The sequence below is a fragment of the Nothobranchius furzeri genome, chromosome 11 (genome assembly GCF_043380555.1).
Source record: "Nothobranchius furzeri strain GRZ-AD chromosome 11, NfurGRZ-RIMD1, whole genome shotgun sequence".
Taxonomy (NCBI): Eukaryota; Metazoa; Chordata; class Actinopteri; order Cyprinodontiformes; family Nothobranchiidae; genus Nothobranchius; species Nothobranchius furzeri.
Genome location: NC_091751.1, coordinates 58,881,673 through 58,901,965, shown reverse-complemented (window position 1 = coordinate 58,901,965; position 20,293 = coordinate 58,881,673). Strand labels below are relative to the sequence as shown.

At 41.5% G+C, this 20,293-nt stretch overlaps 1 protein-coding gene across 4 annotated transcripts in view; it reads left to right on the top strand.

Annotated features, from left to right (window-relative positions):
• chd7 (chromodomain helicase DNA binding protein 7) overlaps positions 1–20,293 on the top strand; it is a 113,325-nt gene that overhangs the window by 67,309 nt on the left and 25,723 nt on the right. For 3 of the 4 annotated variants that reach the window (XM_070541731.1, XM_015957267.3, XM_054738270.2), the window contains 5 exons: positions 16,559–16,703; positions 17,382–17,510; positions 17,830–17,895; positions 18,868–18,923; positions 20,156–20,270. In XM_070541731.1, the coding sequence (XP_070397832.1) occupies positions 16,559–16,703; positions 17,382–17,510; positions 17,830–17,895; positions 18,868–18,923; positions 20,156–20,270 (511 nt within the window). The remainder of the gene's footprint in view (positions 1–16,558; positions 16,704–17,381; positions 17,511–17,829; positions 17,896–18,867; positions 18,924–20,155; positions 20,271–20,293) is intronic. The other variant, XM_070541730.1, reaches the window with a different exon arrangement.

The window sequence follows — 20,293 nt, the reverse complement described above, 5'->3', positions numbered from 1 at the left end:
AGGAGGGAAGTTTTCTTGAGGACACGAGGAAGGGAGCACCAAGTCTTTATAGATGTGAAGGGGAATTTGTTTTGGCTTATATGATGCTTTTATGTTCATTAGTCATAGTTCAGTCACCAAAAACAAAGCACGCAGTGTTTAAGGTTTGTTTAAGGAGGTTTGATGTCTGGACTTTATTTTAAATTTCCTTGTTAATTACCAAAAGCTTTAGATTTATAATTTGCTTAAAATTTCATTAGTAGATGTTAACGCTCAGACAACGGTATTAGTTTGTGCAGAAATCCTTAATCCATAGTATTTTGGGTATTTTTGTGATTTCCATCAGTGGGAGGGGAGATGAGCTGCAGAGCTGATGAGTCTCTATGGTTCATACCATGCTGCAGTATGCTTTTTTCCTGCTTTATGTATTTGCATATCAGTATGAACAAATAAACCACCACAGAGCAGACTGAAGGCTTTGCTTAATCAGTGTAAGCGGGATGTCGGGCTGTGCTGTTAACCATCTGAACACTTTGGTTTTCACTTCCATTTATTGACATATCCTGTTTTTTAGCAAGGCACCTGCACGCAGAAGATTGAACATGAGGACTTTTGTAGGACTTACATTCTTTATCAATCTTGGGACTTCATTAGGACCGGCATGGGGAAATTACCTTCGTTCAAGCAGGTTTTTTCCTATAAATCACAAAGTGGATTGAACATGCAAATGTTTTCTGAATAGGAACAGCAGCTTCAACAGTTTGCACTGATTTTATGTAAAATATCAAAAAGGAAATCTCGAATATGTGCTTTGCGAGTGGTTTCAGCTATCAAGGATGGGATGAGCGCGAGTGGGTGTGAGCGATGCAGAGAGAATCAGGTGGTTTACTTGTCCACTCAGCTAATACCTCTCCTCTGACCTTGCTTTTTTCCCCTGCATCCTCCTTTTCTCTCTGTCTACCTCTGAGGAAGTACAGCTATAAATAACACCACTCTCAGCTGCCACACCCTGCATATATGTGTATGCAGGGTGATTTGTTTGCAGTATACAAAAAAAGTCAGAGCTGCATGCAGGCTCCTTTCTTCGTGCATGTCTGCAGACAGGTGTGCAAAAGCAGCACTTTCTGAGCACACATGAAGGCTTGCATGTGTTGCCTTGTGAGTTTCTTTTTTATTGAACAGAGGAGTCGTCGTGGAGGTTTAGTGTCATCACAGCAGCAGGTTTCCCTTGCAACCCAACCTTTGTCTTGTCTGTCAAATTTTACTCAAACACTCCTTCTCCTCAATTTCTTTTATTCAAATCTGAGAAAATCTTCTCATTCTCACTTTTGAATGACGTGTGAATGTCATGCTATATGCCCCTAGGTTTACATCCGATTAAATGACTGGCATTCAAGATGTTCGGGAAGCTGCTAATGTACACACCTGGACAGAACAAATCTTAGATGACAGTTAATTTTTCATGAGTGTGCATACTTTCCGCAGCCCAGCACTGATTTAATATCCTTCATACAAGGTTTATCTAAGTTTTGTGTCAATATGATTACACCAGTAACTAGTAGCTGGATTATGTCCTCTTGTTTTTCTTCCTGATTTATTAAAAATACATTTTAAAATCTATTCCTTTTTTGTTGAGGCACTGATCTTGTGTAAAATTAGTTCTACATTTTTGTAGTCTTTTAAATTCCCCTCATCTCAGTGCATTTTCTTCCTCAAATAGTAGGTTCTTCTCAGGCGCTCTACAACAGTCATTCACACACATTCACATCCTGGTGGTGATGAGCTACATTGTAGCCACAGCTGCCCTGGGGCACGCTGACGGAGGCGAGCCTGCTGTACACAGGCACCACCGTTCACTCTGAACACCACCAGCAGCAAGGTTAGTTAAGTGTCTTGCCCAAGGTCACAGTGCCAGACTGAGCAGGGCTCGAACCTGCAACCTTACGATTACAAGGCGAGCACTTAACTCCTGTGCCACTGTCGCCCCACATACAGAATCATTATTTAAAAGCAGTGCATCATATTATTTTTATTTTACTTGCAAACATTTACTGGTTTTCTTTTGAGAGGTGCAATTCAAACCCCAACAGCGAGGTGGCAGCAGTTTTTACCACCTTTCTGCCTGAACAGCAAGCTCTTACGATAACACCGGATGTGTCTTGGAAGCATCAGGCATGAATTTTCTAATTAAATTCAGTCTTAAAAACTGGAAATATCACATGGCTTTTAGTATCAAAATATATCGTATCGTGATAATATCATATTGCCAGATTGTTGCCAATACACACACCTAATCTACTCCATCCGCAAATGAGTTGGAATTATTGAGTGTAAACTGAAGAGCCTTCTTCCTTTTAACTCTTCGTCTGCTGCCTTTCCTGTATTTTTTCCTAATGGCAGACTCTGCATAAAATTTGTAGAAATTCAGTTGCTCTACACTTAACCATCTATAAAAATTAACTATATTTGGTGTTTCATTTTAAGGAATTTTGTCATAAACCATTATAGAAAATCAAAATTCTCTCTACACATCAGAGAGCTGTCTTTGGCATACATCACTCAAAGATGCAGCAGGAGGCATTAACATTTGTAAACACTGGTGCTATTCCATGATTTATAGTATTTAGTTAAACTTTGTGATCTCACTGGTTACGAATAATTATGTTTACAGCTGCAGCAAAAGGTCTGAGCCATATGTTGGATTCCTACATGCCTTTCTAACTAACAAAGCAACATTAAAGTCATGAGCTGTTTTTACAGGACCATCGCGTTTACAAAACAGGATTTGCCGTGGCTCCCTGGGTAGGATTTTGGCATTTATAGTAGCAAAGATGAAGCTAGAATAAACTGCTGTCAGGCACCTCTCAAACCAAGACGGGATAAAGGGAGGTCGCTGGACGGCCCTCTCGCATGTGACGAACAGGGTCGCGCATTCAGCGTCAGACGGAAGACACGTCAGATTGATGGAATTTCTTTTTCAGGACCTTTAGCTTTGATATGACCTGCTTTTTGTCTCGCTTGACTCGCTCAGCCAGTGTTTTCACCACTCTGTCAAACAGCTGGCTGTCTCACCGTCCCTGTAAAAAGGCGACTAATCTGTTCGTCCTCTCGCATGGCCAAAAGCTCCATGGTCTCCGCGTCCGTCCATTTTGCCATGTTGTAGGTGGTTGAAAGATACTAGTGAGAGGCCATGTTTATCTGTGTTTATATCCCTTCCGGCCGGCACTCGGCGTGCAGTATATGTCACTAACGCGACCACCTTCTTTTGCGGGGTCCCTCTCACAGTCGCTCCAAAGGGATTGGCGGGGCTGACATGCGTTTAGCCATCAGAGGCGAGGGGTTGATGCTGCAATATTACTACGAGGCTAAGCACATCAGAATCAAGTTTTATCACCTTTCCCCTTTGTTCCTTGCCGCATTTACGAGACCCACAAATTCAGATTTATCACTCTGTAATGACGCAATGGTCTGTTTTATCAAAGAGGCTATGGAAACTTCGAGGAGGATCTTGGCTAGCTGAATGCAAACAGTTTCTGATGCCAGCAGCACGGATAACCGCATTAGCTCCGGTAAGAAAAAAAAAGTAATTTGTGAAACCTACGACACGCACAAAGGTTGGATCTAAAAGATGATCCATATTTTCCGATATATTATGCTCCTGAGACTGGCAGAGGTCCAGCATCGAGTGGCTTGACAGCATATTTTCCTAGTATCTGCTCACTTGACCGGAGTCCCTCCAGGATGTGTCATTTGGAATCATGGGATGTCCAAGGAAGGTCCCGCCTTTCTTGCCTCTGATTCGGTGGAAGGGCTCTTCTACAATTGACTATTTCATGTAGAGGAAACTGTCTTTTTATTTTTGCAGCCAGATCTTGAGAAATTTTTTGAAGAAAACTTGAACTCATTGAGTTACATTAACCTTTGTGTTCTCTTTTGCAACATACCAGTTTCAGTTTCTTTTATAAAAGAACCTGAAAAACGTCTTATACGAACTTGTAATAAATCTTGTTGCATTTTAACACACAGTTAGACATACTTTATATTTATTAGAGTTATTTCTTAATTATTAGGCTATTTTATGTCTTCACGCCGATAGGTTACGGCTGTTTACTAGTTAGAACACATCTGTCATCAGTTTAAATGTGTATCATTTAATCAAAATTTCATTCAAAGCTTATTATGATTTAGACCCATTTTTCAGCAGTTTTCATTATTATAGAAGAGAAACGGACCTGTTGCACACAGCTGGGCAAAATAGTTAAATTTTATACCCAGGTAAGGCACACATGTTTATCATATTTACTTTAATAAGATGACCTCAATGCTTGAGAGCCAGGAGATATAAATTCCAACAGTGTGATAAATGCAACAAGATGTATTATACATCACATTTTACATTTTTCAGGGTTTGTGCCTGTGGGACATTTGAGACATCTCTAGCTCTCAGCTGAGACAGATGGATGGATGGATAGATTGATTTTATTGATTGATACTTTATTACAGACTCGAGGTCCAGTTTACATTAAAAAACTGTTACAAATACAGGATAAAGATGAACCAGGTAAAATCACTGGGTAAAACACAAAGATATTAACCTATGTGTGTGTTAACAGACAGATGTGCCAATGTGTTTCTAAAGCTCAGACTGATAGAGAATAGGCACTAAGGTTAATGTTTGACTGGAATAAATATTTATTTTCATCTAATCTACTGATTAATTTATGTACCGTAAATCCTCTAATACAGGCCCGGGCCTGTATTTGACTCAAGCTCATCAAGCTCCAGGCCTTTATTGGAAGGAGGGCCAGTATTAGAGGCTGGCCTCTATTTCTATTTGGGCAAAATGAACTAATGGTTCGTTGGAGTTTTTGACAATTAAAATTGCGCCCACATTTTCAAAGTTAAACACATTTCTTTTAACAACGGTAGTTTCTGCTTCAGCCCTCTCCCCCCTCCCCCTGCGCAGCGGCCGCAAACTCACTGATGCGCCTGCAGCCTCTCGGAGTTCCTGCTGCTCTAAACATTCAAATAATTATTTCATTTTCTGTTCCTCACTTCTGATGACCTTCAATGGTGTCTGTTTGTTGCAACAGCAGGTACAAAAACTAACTTGTTTTTATTTGACTATTTTTCTGTCCTGTCTGTTTATTATCTTCCTGCATCTCCTCTCAATCCTAAAGAAAAACTGCTACCTGGGTTCATATATATTCACCTCATGAGTTACCTTTGAACTGCAGTTCTAAAAGAGCTACCGACCGCAAAAACAGCGGAGTGCTCGCTGTTTGGCGGCCGTATCAGTGATCAGTGCGTCGGAGGACAAGGTGATGCGCGCAGCGCCCCGCTCCACAGCATGCAGCGAAATGCATCAGGCGCAAATAAAAGACAGAAAACATTAAAGGAAATGAACTGACATGAACGATCGCGTTAGGGCTGCAGCTATCGAATATTTTTGTAATCGAGTACTCTATCGAATTTTTTTTTCGATTAATCGAGTACTCTAATAAATTACCCTTTTGTATTTGTAAACCATTATATCAAATAGCATGTTATAATTATGAAAGACCTGTTAAAATGAGCAAGCAATTGCCAGTTATTCTTCAAGTTTTATTCAAAATTAGTTTGCAAAACTTCAGCACTTCAACTTTACTTCACAGTAAACAAATGGCTGTGCAAAAAATAAGCAAACAACCTGAGCCGATTTTCCCCTCGTGCGAGAATCTGCTAGCCTGCAAGCCAGACAAAAACTAGGAGGATAACTGTTGAAGTAGCGCTGCGAGCGGCTGCGGCCCAAACAGAACCAGAACCGCTCACGGTGCATGCGCAAACAGCTCGCCGGCTGTTTCCCTATTAACACACGTCCGTTTTAATTTCTACACTTTTTTGTCTCACACAATAACAAGGATTGTCGAGAAAGCATGTTTGCCGTGGTTTTGTCAAATTATACTGATCACAAAACATTTATTTACTTTCTTTCGTTTTCCTCTCATAAATACCCGTGTCCTCCTGCAGCGATCCTGAGGGACAACAAATATCAATAACAACACAATAAAAAGTCCGACGTGTTGTGTAAAAACTGCTATTTTTAGCACATTTTAAGTCCGACGTGTTGCTACCAGACGTACGGTGTGAGCTGAAACTGAGTGCTACAAACGAAAAAGTCGCACAGTGTCCGCAGAATATATAGAAAAACAGGCTAAAAAGCATTATCTTGTAGAGGCTCCGAGTCCGCTTGCAGAAGTGACATTTACAGGTGCTGCAGCATGGAGGATGTGGTGTTGTGGTAGGCTAAATCCATTTTACAGTATTTACACTGTAAATGGGCTGCATGGTGGCACAGTGGTTAGCACTGTTGCCTCGCTGCACGTAGGTCGCAGGTCCAAAACTCGCCTTTCTGCGTGGAGTTGCGTGTTCTCCCCATGCATGCGTGGGTTTCCTCCGGGTACTCCGGTTTCCCCCACAGATCACAACATGCCCTACAGGTTATAAAAAAAAAAAAAAAAAAAAAACTTGTACGTCGCTTTGGATAAAAGCGTCTGCGAAATGAATAAACATAAACACTGGACTACGTTTTCCGCCTAACGACGTGAAAAATGGTCCCACATCTTGACATTTTCTGTCTTTTTCGCACTCCACCGGAGTCCACGTTGTCCGCCATGGCTTAAGTGAAAGTTAAGTTACATTGGCTACTCGCGTGTGCAGTCCAGTGGGCATGTGCGTCACTTATTTCAGTCCGGGTGAAACATGACCACGGGCGACTGCAAAGCCACGAATTAATTAAATGTGAATTAAACGAATCCTCGAGGCAGAGAATTTGACTCGAGGATTTTTTGTACTCGAATTATTCGAGGTACTCGAGGAATCGTTTCAGCCCTAGATCGCGTGTTAAATTAGTTTTTGAGGTGGCGACACCTGATTGTTACTGTGGCCGTGCTCAGGAGGCAGATCTACCGACCGCAAAAACAGCGGAGTGCTCGCTGTTTGGCGGCCGCATCAGTGATCTGTGCGTCGGAGGACAAGTTGATGCGCCCCGCTCCACAGCAGCGATACACATCAGGCGCAAATAAAAGACAGAAAACATTAAAGGAAATGAACCGACATGAACGATCGCGTGTCAGTACCTACGGGAGCGTGGTTTCACAGACGCGGAAGTGATAGCGTCGGTGAAACGCCGGCTGCTCTAGGAAACCCCCGAGCGTTCGAGCGTCAACGAAGTGACACGGAAATGCCGGGCTTTCCAGAAGTAAGTAAGATAACTTACTATGAGCTGATAGTTCGTTGGATTGATTGGTAGGTTGGAAACTCTGATCGTGAAACTGAAGAAACGATGACTGAGCTGTAAAGGCGACTTCCGTTTATAGCCGCGGTTTGTCACGTAGGTGCGACGTGGAGGGAATCCCCGCAAGGGGCATGCTGGGAGTCCCTATTTCGCGGATTTTCACCTATCGCGGCCAGGTCTGGAACGCATCTACCGCGATAAACGAGGGATTACTGTAGTTCATACACCCCCTACTGCTGCTCTCCAGAGTGTTCTGCAGCATAATCAGCACGTTCTCTTTGAACTTGATAGTGTAATGACCTGGCTGGGGTTGTAAGCCAGGTGCATTCTGGGTATTGTGTTATATGTGTTTCCTATCGTTCTGCTAGTTCCTATGTGCTGATTTGCGTGTTGTGCGAGTGTTATGTAAGCCACAGGGAAGGTGATGTGTGTTCTGTGGAGCGGGTTGAATTAGCATGGTTAACTGACACCGTGACTCTGTGTGGTAGGAGCGTGATAGAGGATCGTGTCTGAAGCGTTACAAAGCTTGAAGAAAAAGCCCAACAAAGGTCTGCATGAACCTCTATTGCCTCCTGCTGGTTGATTTGGGGACTATAACCCTGCCGCTGGGACGTTCGTACTTGCTTGTTACCACATTCCATCCGGCCACAATAAGAGACCGGCCATTATTTACCTCCGCTGACTCCGACACCGGCCAAAATTGGAGACCCGGCCTTTAATTGAATACCGGCCTGTATTAGAGGATTTGCGGTATATAATTTCTCAAGACAGCTTGAGGAAAAAATATCGAGACATGTATCGTATATCGAAATTCAGCTAGATATCGAGATATAAGTTTGGGTCCATATTGCCCAGCCCTAGGAAAGTTATTCAGTTAAGCTATCGATTAATTTTTTTCAGGGGTTATATCAATATATACACGCAGCGACAAAAAATGGCAGCACATTGTTTTGTTTTTCTGTAGAAAATGAAATATACTTGGGAAGCCTGAAGCAGCTATATCCGCTAAGCTGCTATGTGAACTTGTCTACAAGCTCAGAAGTTACACAGACTAGCAGAGGTTTCTGAAGCTACATCTGACTGACACATTGTCGTCTGCTATAATGCCAATGCAGAAACACTGGAAATCCACTACTGTTTAATGTTTGTGGGGAGTTACCAACATGACTTCTTCAGCTGGTTCAGGCTCAGACTGGAAGCTGTCTTCTGTGTTTAGTGTGCTTTTTTGTTGAAAAATCCTGCTGTGAAAATACAAAAACCTTTTTTAGCTGAGGTTTTAATACTTTTTTTACACATTCAATTTTGCCTCTGGCTGATTTCTGTAAGTGTCTAATGGCACAAGTCCTATAAAGTTATTAAATTTGTCATCACATGTTGCTGCTTATTCTACCCTCACACCTTGTAGTGCAGTGGCCATCAGAAGCTGAGGACGAGGGCAGTCTGTAACTTTAATCTCTGAGACGATAGAAGGCTGGATGTGATCCACAACGCCCACTTACCTCTGTTTGTGGTCCAAAAGGATCTGGTCTGGAAGTTTGCAGTCTCCTGCTCAGACCTGAAAAGGCCAACATGCTGGTAGGCAGAAAACAAACTACTTCTGTAAGTGACATATTAATTCCCTAAAGTTACGGTGACATTAAAAATGCCTTCTGTTAGAGCCGTTTCACTTTTACGTCACTTTGTTACAATATAATGCTTGAGGTCACACATATTTTAGAAACCCTGAGAATGCCCTAAATTACCTGCAGTAGTGAGGATCTTGAGCCTTTGTACTGCATTGCTATGATATAATTTCAGAAAGGCTTTAAAACATTTTAAAATAAAAAAAAACATCTAACCCAAGTACAGAATGAGCAGAAAAGTTGCAATATATCCTGGACTAAAAAGCAAGTCCGCTAGTTTATGCAGAGGTGTTGGAACATGCTTACGGAGCTGGGTGAGTCTGACCTAAAACTGATGGTGTGTGTGTGAGTCTGTAAAAACAAACGAGGACTTAAGATGTTTGCTGAAACTCTGAGCAGAATTTATCAGATGGAATTTAATTCAGGACTCAGGGAGTCATAACATTAGTATCACAGCTGAGTTACAATGCTCCGACATGACCGCAAGACTTAAAGCTTTGAAACTGCAATTTTTTTCTCATAATGTTAAAGGGTGCGTTTTTTTATACTGAAGAAAAATTAGGTTACTGCCGTGCATTTTTGCTGAACAAGAAGGGGCCTTGATGTAATGCACATTGCTATCCTTTAGGGCTGCAACTAACGATTATTTTCATAATCTATTAATCTGTCGATTATTTTTTTCGATTAATCGATTAATCGGTTTGTTATTGTTTAGCTATTTAACCTATACAAGTGATGAATACATTTCAGTTAAGAAAAAGAAAAACATAAGAGAATTGTGCAGTTGACTGCAATCTATTTTATTGCACATGAACACAGTCAGCGGTGTAAAATGAGCTAAACAGTGCAAAATATCAGTCCTGAATAATTTTTTGGCATCAAAATATAAGAGGTAAATTCCATAAAAAATAATGTAGAGTCTAGAATAGAGTTTGTAAGTGGTATGCATTGCTGGGGGGTGAGTGTCTTGTTCCCCATGTAGTTGTCCATCGTTGCTTGTTTTTTTCTGCATAAGAAACACAAATAGACTGAAATAAGTACACATATAAAATAAAGCAGCACACACACTACAACACTAAATCAATATTACATTATTTGAATTAATTAACAATATACAGTGATCATTTATTTTGACAAAAATGTGTTGTGAGGCGTTTTACAGCGTTACACAGTAAAACAGCCTTTTAATAGTAAAAAAAGGACTTTCTGAATTTCTCCTGTATTTAAAAATTGAAAGCGTACAACAATGCCGCGTTACATTCACCTGGACACAGCTCGTCTGTATATTTTTCTCCGCGGAGTTGTCCTTTTTTGAATGAGGAACATAGTTATGGGTTTGTGCCGTTTTTCTCTTAACGAGAACATTCTTATAAACAGACGTGCTAAATTTGGCAAGCGCATGATTCACAACACGGAGGAGATTCACGATTGCACCTAGTCAATCAGAAGTAGAACACCGTAGACTGACGTTGCAAAAAAAAAACATGTTTAACATCCACTATAACAAACTCGGCTCCCAAATTTGATCTGCGTTAGCTTGTTTATTTTCTGTTACTTACCGGACTTTCCTCTGCTGCATCAGCCCCCATATGTTTTCGTCTCAAATGTTCACTTAGGGACGTCGTGCTTCCGTGCCATGCTAGATGGTTTTTGCATATTTTGCAGGTCAACCGTCTTTTCAAGGCATCTAGAGTGAAGTTCTCCCATACTCGTGAGGTTTTTGTCCGGGGTTTCTCGTTTTGTCGCTTCTATTTTTCTTCCGTATTTCTTCTTGTTCCGCCATCTCTCACAGCAAGATGAGCGTCAGTAACGTGATACGTCATGAAAACCGAGGGCACTTACTGGCTCATTTCTTCTTCTACGGCTCCACTGGTAGATCAGTGGCTCATTACTGCCACACACTGGCGGCAAATTTAACAGATTGTAACCGATGTCAGATTGTGGTAAAAAATAGACTTTATGCGGTAAAATATGATTATTAAACAACTAATCGATGACTAAAAAAGTTGTTAACTATTTTAATAATCGATTGTAATCGATTAAATCGATTAGTTGTTTCAGCTCTACTATCCTTATTTGTTGACTGGAAAAGAGGCTTTCTGAGTTGAGAGATGAGTTGGAAGAGGAGTGAAGAGATGCGCTGAGCCGAAAGAGCTACAGAGAGGTGATGGTGCAGTTGAGAAGTGAGGCCATGAAGACGCTAGGAGGAAGAGAGGGGAGAAGGCAGCCAAGTGGAGAAGTGTGTGCGTGCCTGTATTTGTGTGTGTGTGTGTGTGTGCGTGTGTGTGGCCAGATGGCTCCAGCGTGTGGCGACCAGCCAGAGGAACAGGTGCAGGTCACATGACCAGCCGTTACCAGGGAGATGGTGATTGCTCTTGGCGTGAGGATGAAAGGAGAAGGGCCCCAGGGACAGAGAGGGGGTGAGAGATGGAGGGGGGAGCAAGAGGGAGGGAGGGAAGGGAAGGAGGCGCATTGGAGGAGAGATATATCCAGGCATACAGTTTCTGCAGAGGGCAACACAAACACACACTTTGACCACTAAACACCACACACACAACAGATGTAGAGCTAGATTTGAGTCAGTTAGTTGGAATGATCCTTATTTCCTGGTGGGCTGAAGATTTGTGGTGTATTTATATTAAATTTAAAGAACGTTCTAAAACTAAACTGTAATCAGGTTCTGTTATGAATCCATTTCCATTTTTTCAAATTAGCCAAATTCACGTATCCTCAATTCTGACAAATCACTCATAAACCCTTTTTAATCTTGGTAAGTCCACTTTTTTTAGTCTGTACGTATAGAGCACAAAGCCTTTTATAAACTTTGTTCTTGTATTGTTATAATCTGCTACACATTAGGGCTGCAACAAAAGATTACTTGGATCATTGATGAATCGGATGGGGTCTCAACTCGATTAATCGGTTTAAACCAAGCCCCCACAATACGGGACAGAAATTGAGTCCAATGCAGAAGTGAAATAAATTGCAGTTCCACCCTCATCCGCTGGGGGCTGGTATCAGAAGCGAGCAAATCCACATTGACTCCCATGTTAAAAATACCAATTTCACAGCAGAAATAAACATGTTTACAGCCTGGTACCAAAACATGTTTTTGGTTTAATAGATCTAGTTTACACTCATGACATCTCTGAGGGGGGAGAATTTTTTTCTCACTCTTCTGTTTAAGTGTATTAAAAGCCTAAAATTCTGTATAATTAATGAGCATCAGACCCACGTCACCGCAGAGCTAGCTCCGGGGAAAGGCCTCAGTCTGAGCCTCGGCCTTGCCTGAAAATTGTTCCGCTATTTTCAGTCTCTCAACTTAGACCATTAGTTGTAGCATTTGTGCATTCTTTTTGGATATTATTTGTGCAATTATTGGACAAAATGACTTGCGGTGGTATTAATTGCACTAATAGTGTCCAAGGAGTCGCCACTTCATTTTTTTCCTGTAAGTAAAATTATATTTATGTATTTTAGGTCGCTGCCGCTCTTGCATTATCTGAGCTTAGATTTTAACATGTACTGTTTAACCATGAAATTTAAATGTAATAGGGTAAAACTCAGTGCATTTAACATAACGCTGGACTTTTGTTTCTCCCCTCCCCGCAGCTCGGTACATCTCTGTCTGATTGCAGCTCCTGACTGCTGCGCGGGCTGCCGGCTTGTGGAGCTCTGGGTTGGAAACCTTTCCACCCGGTTCTCCCCAGCGGCAGCTCTGCACATCTCAGATCGCAGCGGCGCTTGTCTGCTGTGCGGCTGCCGGCTTGTGGAGCTCTCGAGAGACGTCTGCGTTCCACTCGGTTTTACCCAGCGGTCAGCCCGGCGTATCTCTGACTCAGAAGCTCTGGTGTTGTGCACAGTTAACTCCGGTTGTAGCTAGGTTGCTACCTCCGTTAGCTTAGCTCCCACCTCCGCATTAGCTTTGGGTTAGCTTCAGGTTAGCTTGTAGCTAGTTCGACCGGGTGTCGTCAGTTGATCCCAGCCTTACAGCCCCACCCTCAGCTCCACCTCTCTTCCCTTTTGTGGAATTGTCTGGGCTTGACGGAACCCGTGACACGGTCAAAATAGCGATGGTGGCCCCCTCCCATTTTTCCTCAAAAACGTGTTATTGGAGCCTATGGAAATGAATTGTCCAGTATATATGTCGATGGTTTAAACGGGAAAATGAAAAAGTTTTTAGGGAAACATTTACTCACCTTCCTTTACTTAAACAACAGAACATGATTGTGCTTTGTTTAACAGAGTTTCTTCACTTTCTTAAAGAATCAGATCGATACGCTGTATCAGCAGATTCTCAAAATCAAATGATTTGGACTCGAGTGCAAGAAAAACCTGATCAGGAAATAAATTAATTTGTCATTTTTCACATTGAAACAATTCTAGGGAAACATTTTTTTTCTCCATTTAACAACAGAACATGATTAGAAAACCGTTCAAAAGCAGAACAACATGCTATCACCTAAATGTATCCATAATTAAACTGTGATCAGTGAAATGTAATGTATTTCATTAACATGTTCAGTAGTAAACTACTGGAAATGATAATAACATTTAATTTCTAATGCTTAAAATGTAATGGTGACATATCTATTATGTATGGGTTAATAATCCAATTGAAATTATGTTCACAGATAGATGCGTTTGTGAAATAAATGCTACAATGGTTTGCCATATTCCTTCAGTGGTGTTGGGCAGAGCAGACTCGAAGCCGTAGTCGGACTGCAGCGGCGCCGATTTTGCTCCTTAGCACTGCAGACAGCTAATAAACAAGATGATGATGGGGACTTCTGTTTGTGGAGTTTAGACATTCTTAGTTTCACAGCCATCGTGTTTTTTAGAACCCATTTGATCGTGAGCTTACTACCAGCTAACATTAGCAAATCTGCTTGTAGTTACACTTTTGATACCAAACTTTGGACTGTTTTTGCCTCTGTTTCTTAGCTGGTTTATCTGTTTTCCTCCACAGCACCTAGATTAGTCATTGTGTGCCAGTAAAAGGCATCTTCCTTACACAATAACTGCACGTGCGACTTATATGTGTTTCTTGTTCTGATCTGCCTCAGTCTGCTCTGCAGCCGCATCAGATGAGCTGCGCACATTGACTGTTAAATAAAAGTTGCACAGCACGACAGAAAGTTGCTCAACACAACAAATTGATGACGAAAAGCGTTGCCAACGCATTTCTTCATCGAATTTTATCAATTTTGTTGATTCGTTGTTGCAGCCCTTCTACACATAACATATATAGGCAACAGACTAGAAACAAACACAGCTGTTGCCTGATTGATGTTTAAGAGTGTTTCTTTCACTCTTATTTTTAAATCCCATGCATAAATGAGGGGTTAAATTTTTTTTTTCTTTAATTTAATCATTAGAGAAATACGAAAGTTAGAAAATCTAAAGGCCATTTGAAAAATAATAAAAACGTCACTTTAGACCTATCAAACACAGAAATCCCCTGAGGGATCAGCGGAATATCAAACTTGATTTTCATGTGAGCACACGATCAATGATCAGGAGTTGGTCGTGGGTGCTGATTGCTTCAACTTGTATACTACAAGATGCAAAACTTGATATGAATTCAAAAATTAAGAGAATCTGCAAAAATTGGCCAAAAAGTCACATTAGCAAAGTAGTTTTTTTTACAGAAACGAAGTATCATGGAGACCACGTTCTCTTGTCTTGCGCAGACTAATATGTGTGTTTGAGTTGTTTTGACTCAGTTCATTGAACTAAAGCAGCAACAAGTTGCACCGAGCAAGAGGCTACACTAAGGGCCATTGTGTACTTGCTGTTTAACCTCGCGTTGGTGCAGGCAGCAGGCCGCATCTTTGGTCACATGTACACGCTACACAGCACTACACTGCATGTGATACTGGGGGGCGCAAAAGAGAACTCAGACCAGATAAAGGGCCGTGTTTGTGGGAACAACCAAAACAAACATGGCATCAATATACTCTTATATCGCAGCGTGAAGACGCATCACGTTAATTTTGGGGGACGCGCACAAACAACGCTTCAAATCAACGCACGTAATGCGCGGCAGCCTTTTAAAATATGTGTTCCTGTCGTTAAGCAGCCAGTATATCACAGTCCTTAAAGAAGCTAAAAGGAACACTTTCTTACTCACCAGTTGGGCTATGCCTTCTGTCGTTTAAAATCTCAACTATATCGATTTCTATTTCTTCATTAATCACGACTCCATGTTTATAGCACAGACAGAACTTTGTCTTTATGTACTCCTTCAAAAACTGTTCGATGTTGCTCTTAATTAAGAATCCCGTCTCTTGCAATCTGCCTTTTACTTACCATGAAAATGTTTGATTAATAACCTATTAAAATCTTTTTGAATATTTTAAAATCAGTTCAGAATAATTTGTCTATCACGAATGAAAAAATGCATATCACTATTACTTCCGACTGCTCTGTTGCTCAGATTTGTTAGTTTTTCTTCCCCGATGTACCTGTAGTGTTTACAGCTATAATTACCTTCTACACCCAACGCCAGCATGTAGTGTTTGATCGATAGTCCACCTTGCATCTCTGGTTGCTGCCGGAGGTGTTGAGGTGAACCACTGCACAGCTTGGCCCCATTGGTTCATTGGCACCTTATTTCACTGTGGTCTCCATCATTCACATTCATCTTTGTGACTGTATACTTACCTGTAATTGTAAGTTTCCAAAAGTGTCAAATTAGAACACAGACATGTTGATGTCACAGCAGCTTCGCATGTACAGCAGTGGTGAAAAGCTCATCCCACCCTAGTCAGAAAGATCCTGTCTACAGTGGAAGATGAAGCAGTAGCGAGCGTTTCTGGGTTAGACAGTACCATAATCATGTCAGTGCAGGAAAGTGTGTTGACACCAGAGATTGTTATGAAGTTGGCTCAAATCATTAAATTTATTCAAGTAAAGAATATATATATTTGACTAATTTCTCTGAATGAGGTGATAAAGTGTGCAGCTGGTTCTAAACATGTGACTTCCCTGTCTGGCTGACACAAGGAAAAAGACTGTCCCAGTTTTTCATATGGGACAGTGTGGATTCACAGGAGGTCAAACACCCTACACCTGTATCTCTCTCTCTCTCTCACACACACACACACACACGCACACACAGTCACACACACACACACGTCTGGATAATAAGAGCACTGAGACAGGCTGTATGAGACAGAAGAGGGATGCTGAGTATCCTCTCACCTCTGTGGTGCTAATGCACGCACACTCGCAGATGAAGCCAGCTCCTCTTTCTTTCCATGCCAGAGATTAGAGGAAGCCTGGGGAGCTCTCAGCTCCTCCCACCTCCTCTCTCAGGGGCCTCTTTCTGTCTGCCTGTCTCTCTCTCCCCAGACCCCCCACCCCCTCTCTTCCTCTCTGTGCCTGTATCTCTCTATCTTGCTCCTGTTCCTCCATGCAGTCTTTCATCATATTAACCCCCCGTGTGCCAGAGCCTGAGGCACACTAATGATTTCTAAATGGGTAAATCAAACATGGCGATTGCCCTGGGACAGAGAGGCGCACTCATGCACGCACGCACACACACACACACACACACACACATACATAAATGAAGGCTTAGGTAGCCTGTCACAGAGATAACATTGTGAGAAATGGGATTTTGATGTTTTAGTGACTTTTTCTTTATTTAAAAAGTAATCCCTTTTCTTTTCCACAGCAGTAAAAAGGTGGAATCAGAGGGTGGGGCTAGCACCGCTAAGAAGGATTCCAAGAGGAAGAGAGAGTTGTCGGGTGGCGACGATGTGGAGGTGAAGTCTCCACTGCCCTCTCCTCCTGAAGAAGAGGATGATGATGGCGTACAGGTGGGTTTGCATTCTTGTACACAGCTCCACATTTAATAAGTCACATCTGCACAAGGACAGGTCCAGGAACTCCTGCTAGAAGACAGAAGGCCATAAAACCGCTGCAGGACATTCAGAGTCATAGTTGGCAGAAACCTGAGGCAGTGAGCCAAGAAAGGTTACAGCTCTTTGAAAGACAAAACCTACTGTCAAGCTGACGCCTCAACCTGTCAACAACTCTTTATTCTGTGATTAATTCTGGAAGTACTGCACATTTAACAAACCATTCCACACGGCTAGCTCCTTTCATTCACTTTTCTGCAATCCCATGAAGCATTCGCTTCAGATCAAATATCATCTATTTAGGGTGGAAGGTGACGTTTACTTCTCTAAGTAATTCTGACTGTCTACCATGAACAGATTCTGACATTAACTTCCTGATGAGTTTTGATCAATAATAACAAACCATGATGAAACACATTTAAGCACTATCTCACTTGAGTGTAAAGGTTTTGGTGTTGTTAAAAAAGACAAAATAGCCTCAAAATAGTAACTCAAGTAGACTTCTCTTTGTGTGATCACTCAACTAAAAAGTCAGACTCAAGTTATTCTTCATGCTGCTTTCTGTGTAAGGTAACAGACATAAGGTACCATATCTCTGAAGGTTAAACTAAACATCTGATGCCTTTCCTCTCCAAGAAGCGTCGTTCGAGTCGTCAGGTGAAGAGGAAGAGGTACACGGAAGATCTAGAGTTTAGGATCTCTGAGGACGATGACAGCGGAGATGACTCGCCAGCACCCAAATCTCCATCCTCCTTGCAACAACAGGTGACGTTTGGGTTTCTAGAATTTGTGATGAAAATATTTTAAATATCATTAAAACCCCCAATGTTTTCTTAAACATATAGTCGTGTTTAGACATAATTTAATGTTTGAGAAGTTTTTCATCATTTCTGATTTGTCTAGTTTCTACTTTTCTGGGTATTTATAAAAATAAATCACACAGTATTTGTAAAAGCAACATATTTTTCCTTATTTGTCTACTTTTGCACTGTTGGAAGTCTAAATAAATGATAAATACATTTAATTACAGGTTTTCAAAGCATGTATCAAGTAGAATTAATCTCTGCTTTTCTGTCTTTCCCAGGATGTGGCTGAGGCTGAAGGGCCTGTTGTGGAGAAGATCATGGGAATGCGCACCTCTAAGAAACAGGTAAAACCACTCTCCCGTACCTACTACACTTGTGACAACAAATAGATGCCCGCGGTAGACAGGCTGGCTCGAGCCATGGTTTACGTCACCTGATTAGCCGCTCCGCAGCTGGCCTGAGGAGATTACATACGCACGCATTCAGACACATGTGGACACACTGAGCAAAGATGGTGTGCATTCACTGGGTGAGCAGATACAAGAGCTCTTGTATTTCAGTGTGCGTGGAGCTTTGTGTGCTTGTGATTGACTCTGTGTGCGTCAGCTGCTTTGTTTTATATGCCTTGACTAAAGAAAAGTCATCCCTCAGCCAACACGTACATACAGTTTCACCAGCCAGTTCTCCTTTGCCTGCCAGCTCCCAGTGGGTTTGCCCCCCGCCTACACACACACACACACACACACACACACACACACACACACACAGCCTTTCTCACAGCTCCATTCAGAGTTGACCCCAGGCTTGGCACACAGCCAAAACCACAACGCCAGCTACGCCAGACGCCAAGCTAGTGTTTCCTCAGGCAGTGTGTGTGAGATTGATGATTCATGGCAGTACAGTAGTAGAAAGATGCAGTGTGTGTGTGTGTTTTCCAACTACATTAGTATTAGTGAATGGAGTCCGACGGCTCAAATAGGCTACTGTTTTGAGAGTTCTTCTTTCACACGTGCAAAAATTAATTCAGGTCTCATTACTTGTCTTAGATTTTGGTTAGAATTTCTTAATTTTTTCCTTTAATATTTCCTGTAAAAAAATTATTTTTTATCACATTTCTTAAACCCCATAAATCTAGGCCTTGAATGAATGAAACAAAAGCTTTGGGGTTCTGACCGGCACTGGTGTGCTGGCTCCTTGTGTGCCACTTCACCAAATTAAACCACATGTTTTATAACAATGGCAACCACTTCTGCTCTTTCACCAACCTGCTGCTATATTTGCTGTGATTATTAACCTTTTTGTTTTTCCCTTTTCAGCTGGAGTCGGGGGAGGAAGTGGAGGTGGAGGAGTTCTACGTCAAGTTCAAGGGCTTGTAAGTAGTAGCTAGGTTTTTCTTAGCTCTCCACCACTTTTGTCTTTCACAGCATGGCTTTCTCTTTTTTTAGACCCATTTTCAACACACACACACCAGGGTGTCCATTGGTCTTTAAGTGGGAAAAGCGCAGCATATTCTCCCTGAAAGCCTTATTCAATTTTCTTTCTGCTGTGACTGCTTTTATATCTGCTTCAGCTCTGTTCTTGCATCAGTAACACAAATGGTAGTTGTGCAGTCCCGGCATTACCCTCATTGCTAAATACTTGAAGATCGCTGTCTGGCTGAGAGCTCGTGTCGGATGTAAAAAAATTTAAAGATATTTATTTTTTTATTTCAAACCAAAAGTTTAAAAGCCAAACTCAACAGACTACATTTAGAGGACAGTCTTCACACAATTTATCAGAAAGTCGTCACCTGGGTTTAACTTGGCAAATCGACGATTAATGCATTCAGTTATTTAAATCAAACTGGTTTAGTGAATGACTTCTTCACGGTCTGATGCAATTTTTAACCTGGAGCTATTGTGGTGAACAAAAATGGGAAAAATAAGTCGTAGAAGTTTCTGGAGCAAAACAACTGTGTAGCTTAAAGAAAATGGATGTAACCGCTCCATCACGCTAAGCAGAGATGGAGGAAGTGCTGATGCCTGTCAGTTTAATCTGAGGTAGCCTTGGTCGGTAGGTAGCCTTGGTCGGTCACATTGGTGACAGCACTAATATCACAAGCACATTTATTGGATTCCTGATTTTATTTTCACGTGGAGATTGGTCTGCATGGAGTAGGAAGCCCACATCATTGCAGTTCCTCCACCTTAAATACGAGATTTTGACCAGAAGACAATATTGGCTGCAACTCTGGATTGACTGAAATGTTACATACATGATATGTGTGTGATATTTATAGAAATGGTCAGACAGATCTTGTTTTGTCCAATATTATATTCATACATTTAAATAGATTTAGACATCCAATTTCAAGCTAGCTGAACTTCTGTTTGTTTCTTTTGTTGTAAACCATTCAATAAATTAAATGTGCTTCCCTATTATATGAAGAAGAAATTATAAAATTCCACAAAAATTAAATGTTATCGAAAAGTTCATGTCTGAACACTCTCCATCCAGCAGCTCCTTAAAACACCATAAATCACCTCCATAGCGCATGACCCACACATGTGGCTTTTGCTCCGAAGACATTAAAGCTCAGAAACTAAGCGGGTATGTTTGTTTCAGTTCTTACCTCCACTGTCGCTGGGCAGAGCTGGAGGAGCTGGAGAAGGACAAGAGAATTCACCAGAAGATTAAGAGGTTTAGGGCCAAACAGCTACTTAACAACTTTATAACTGAGGTGAGACCTGTGTTCTGGTTTTA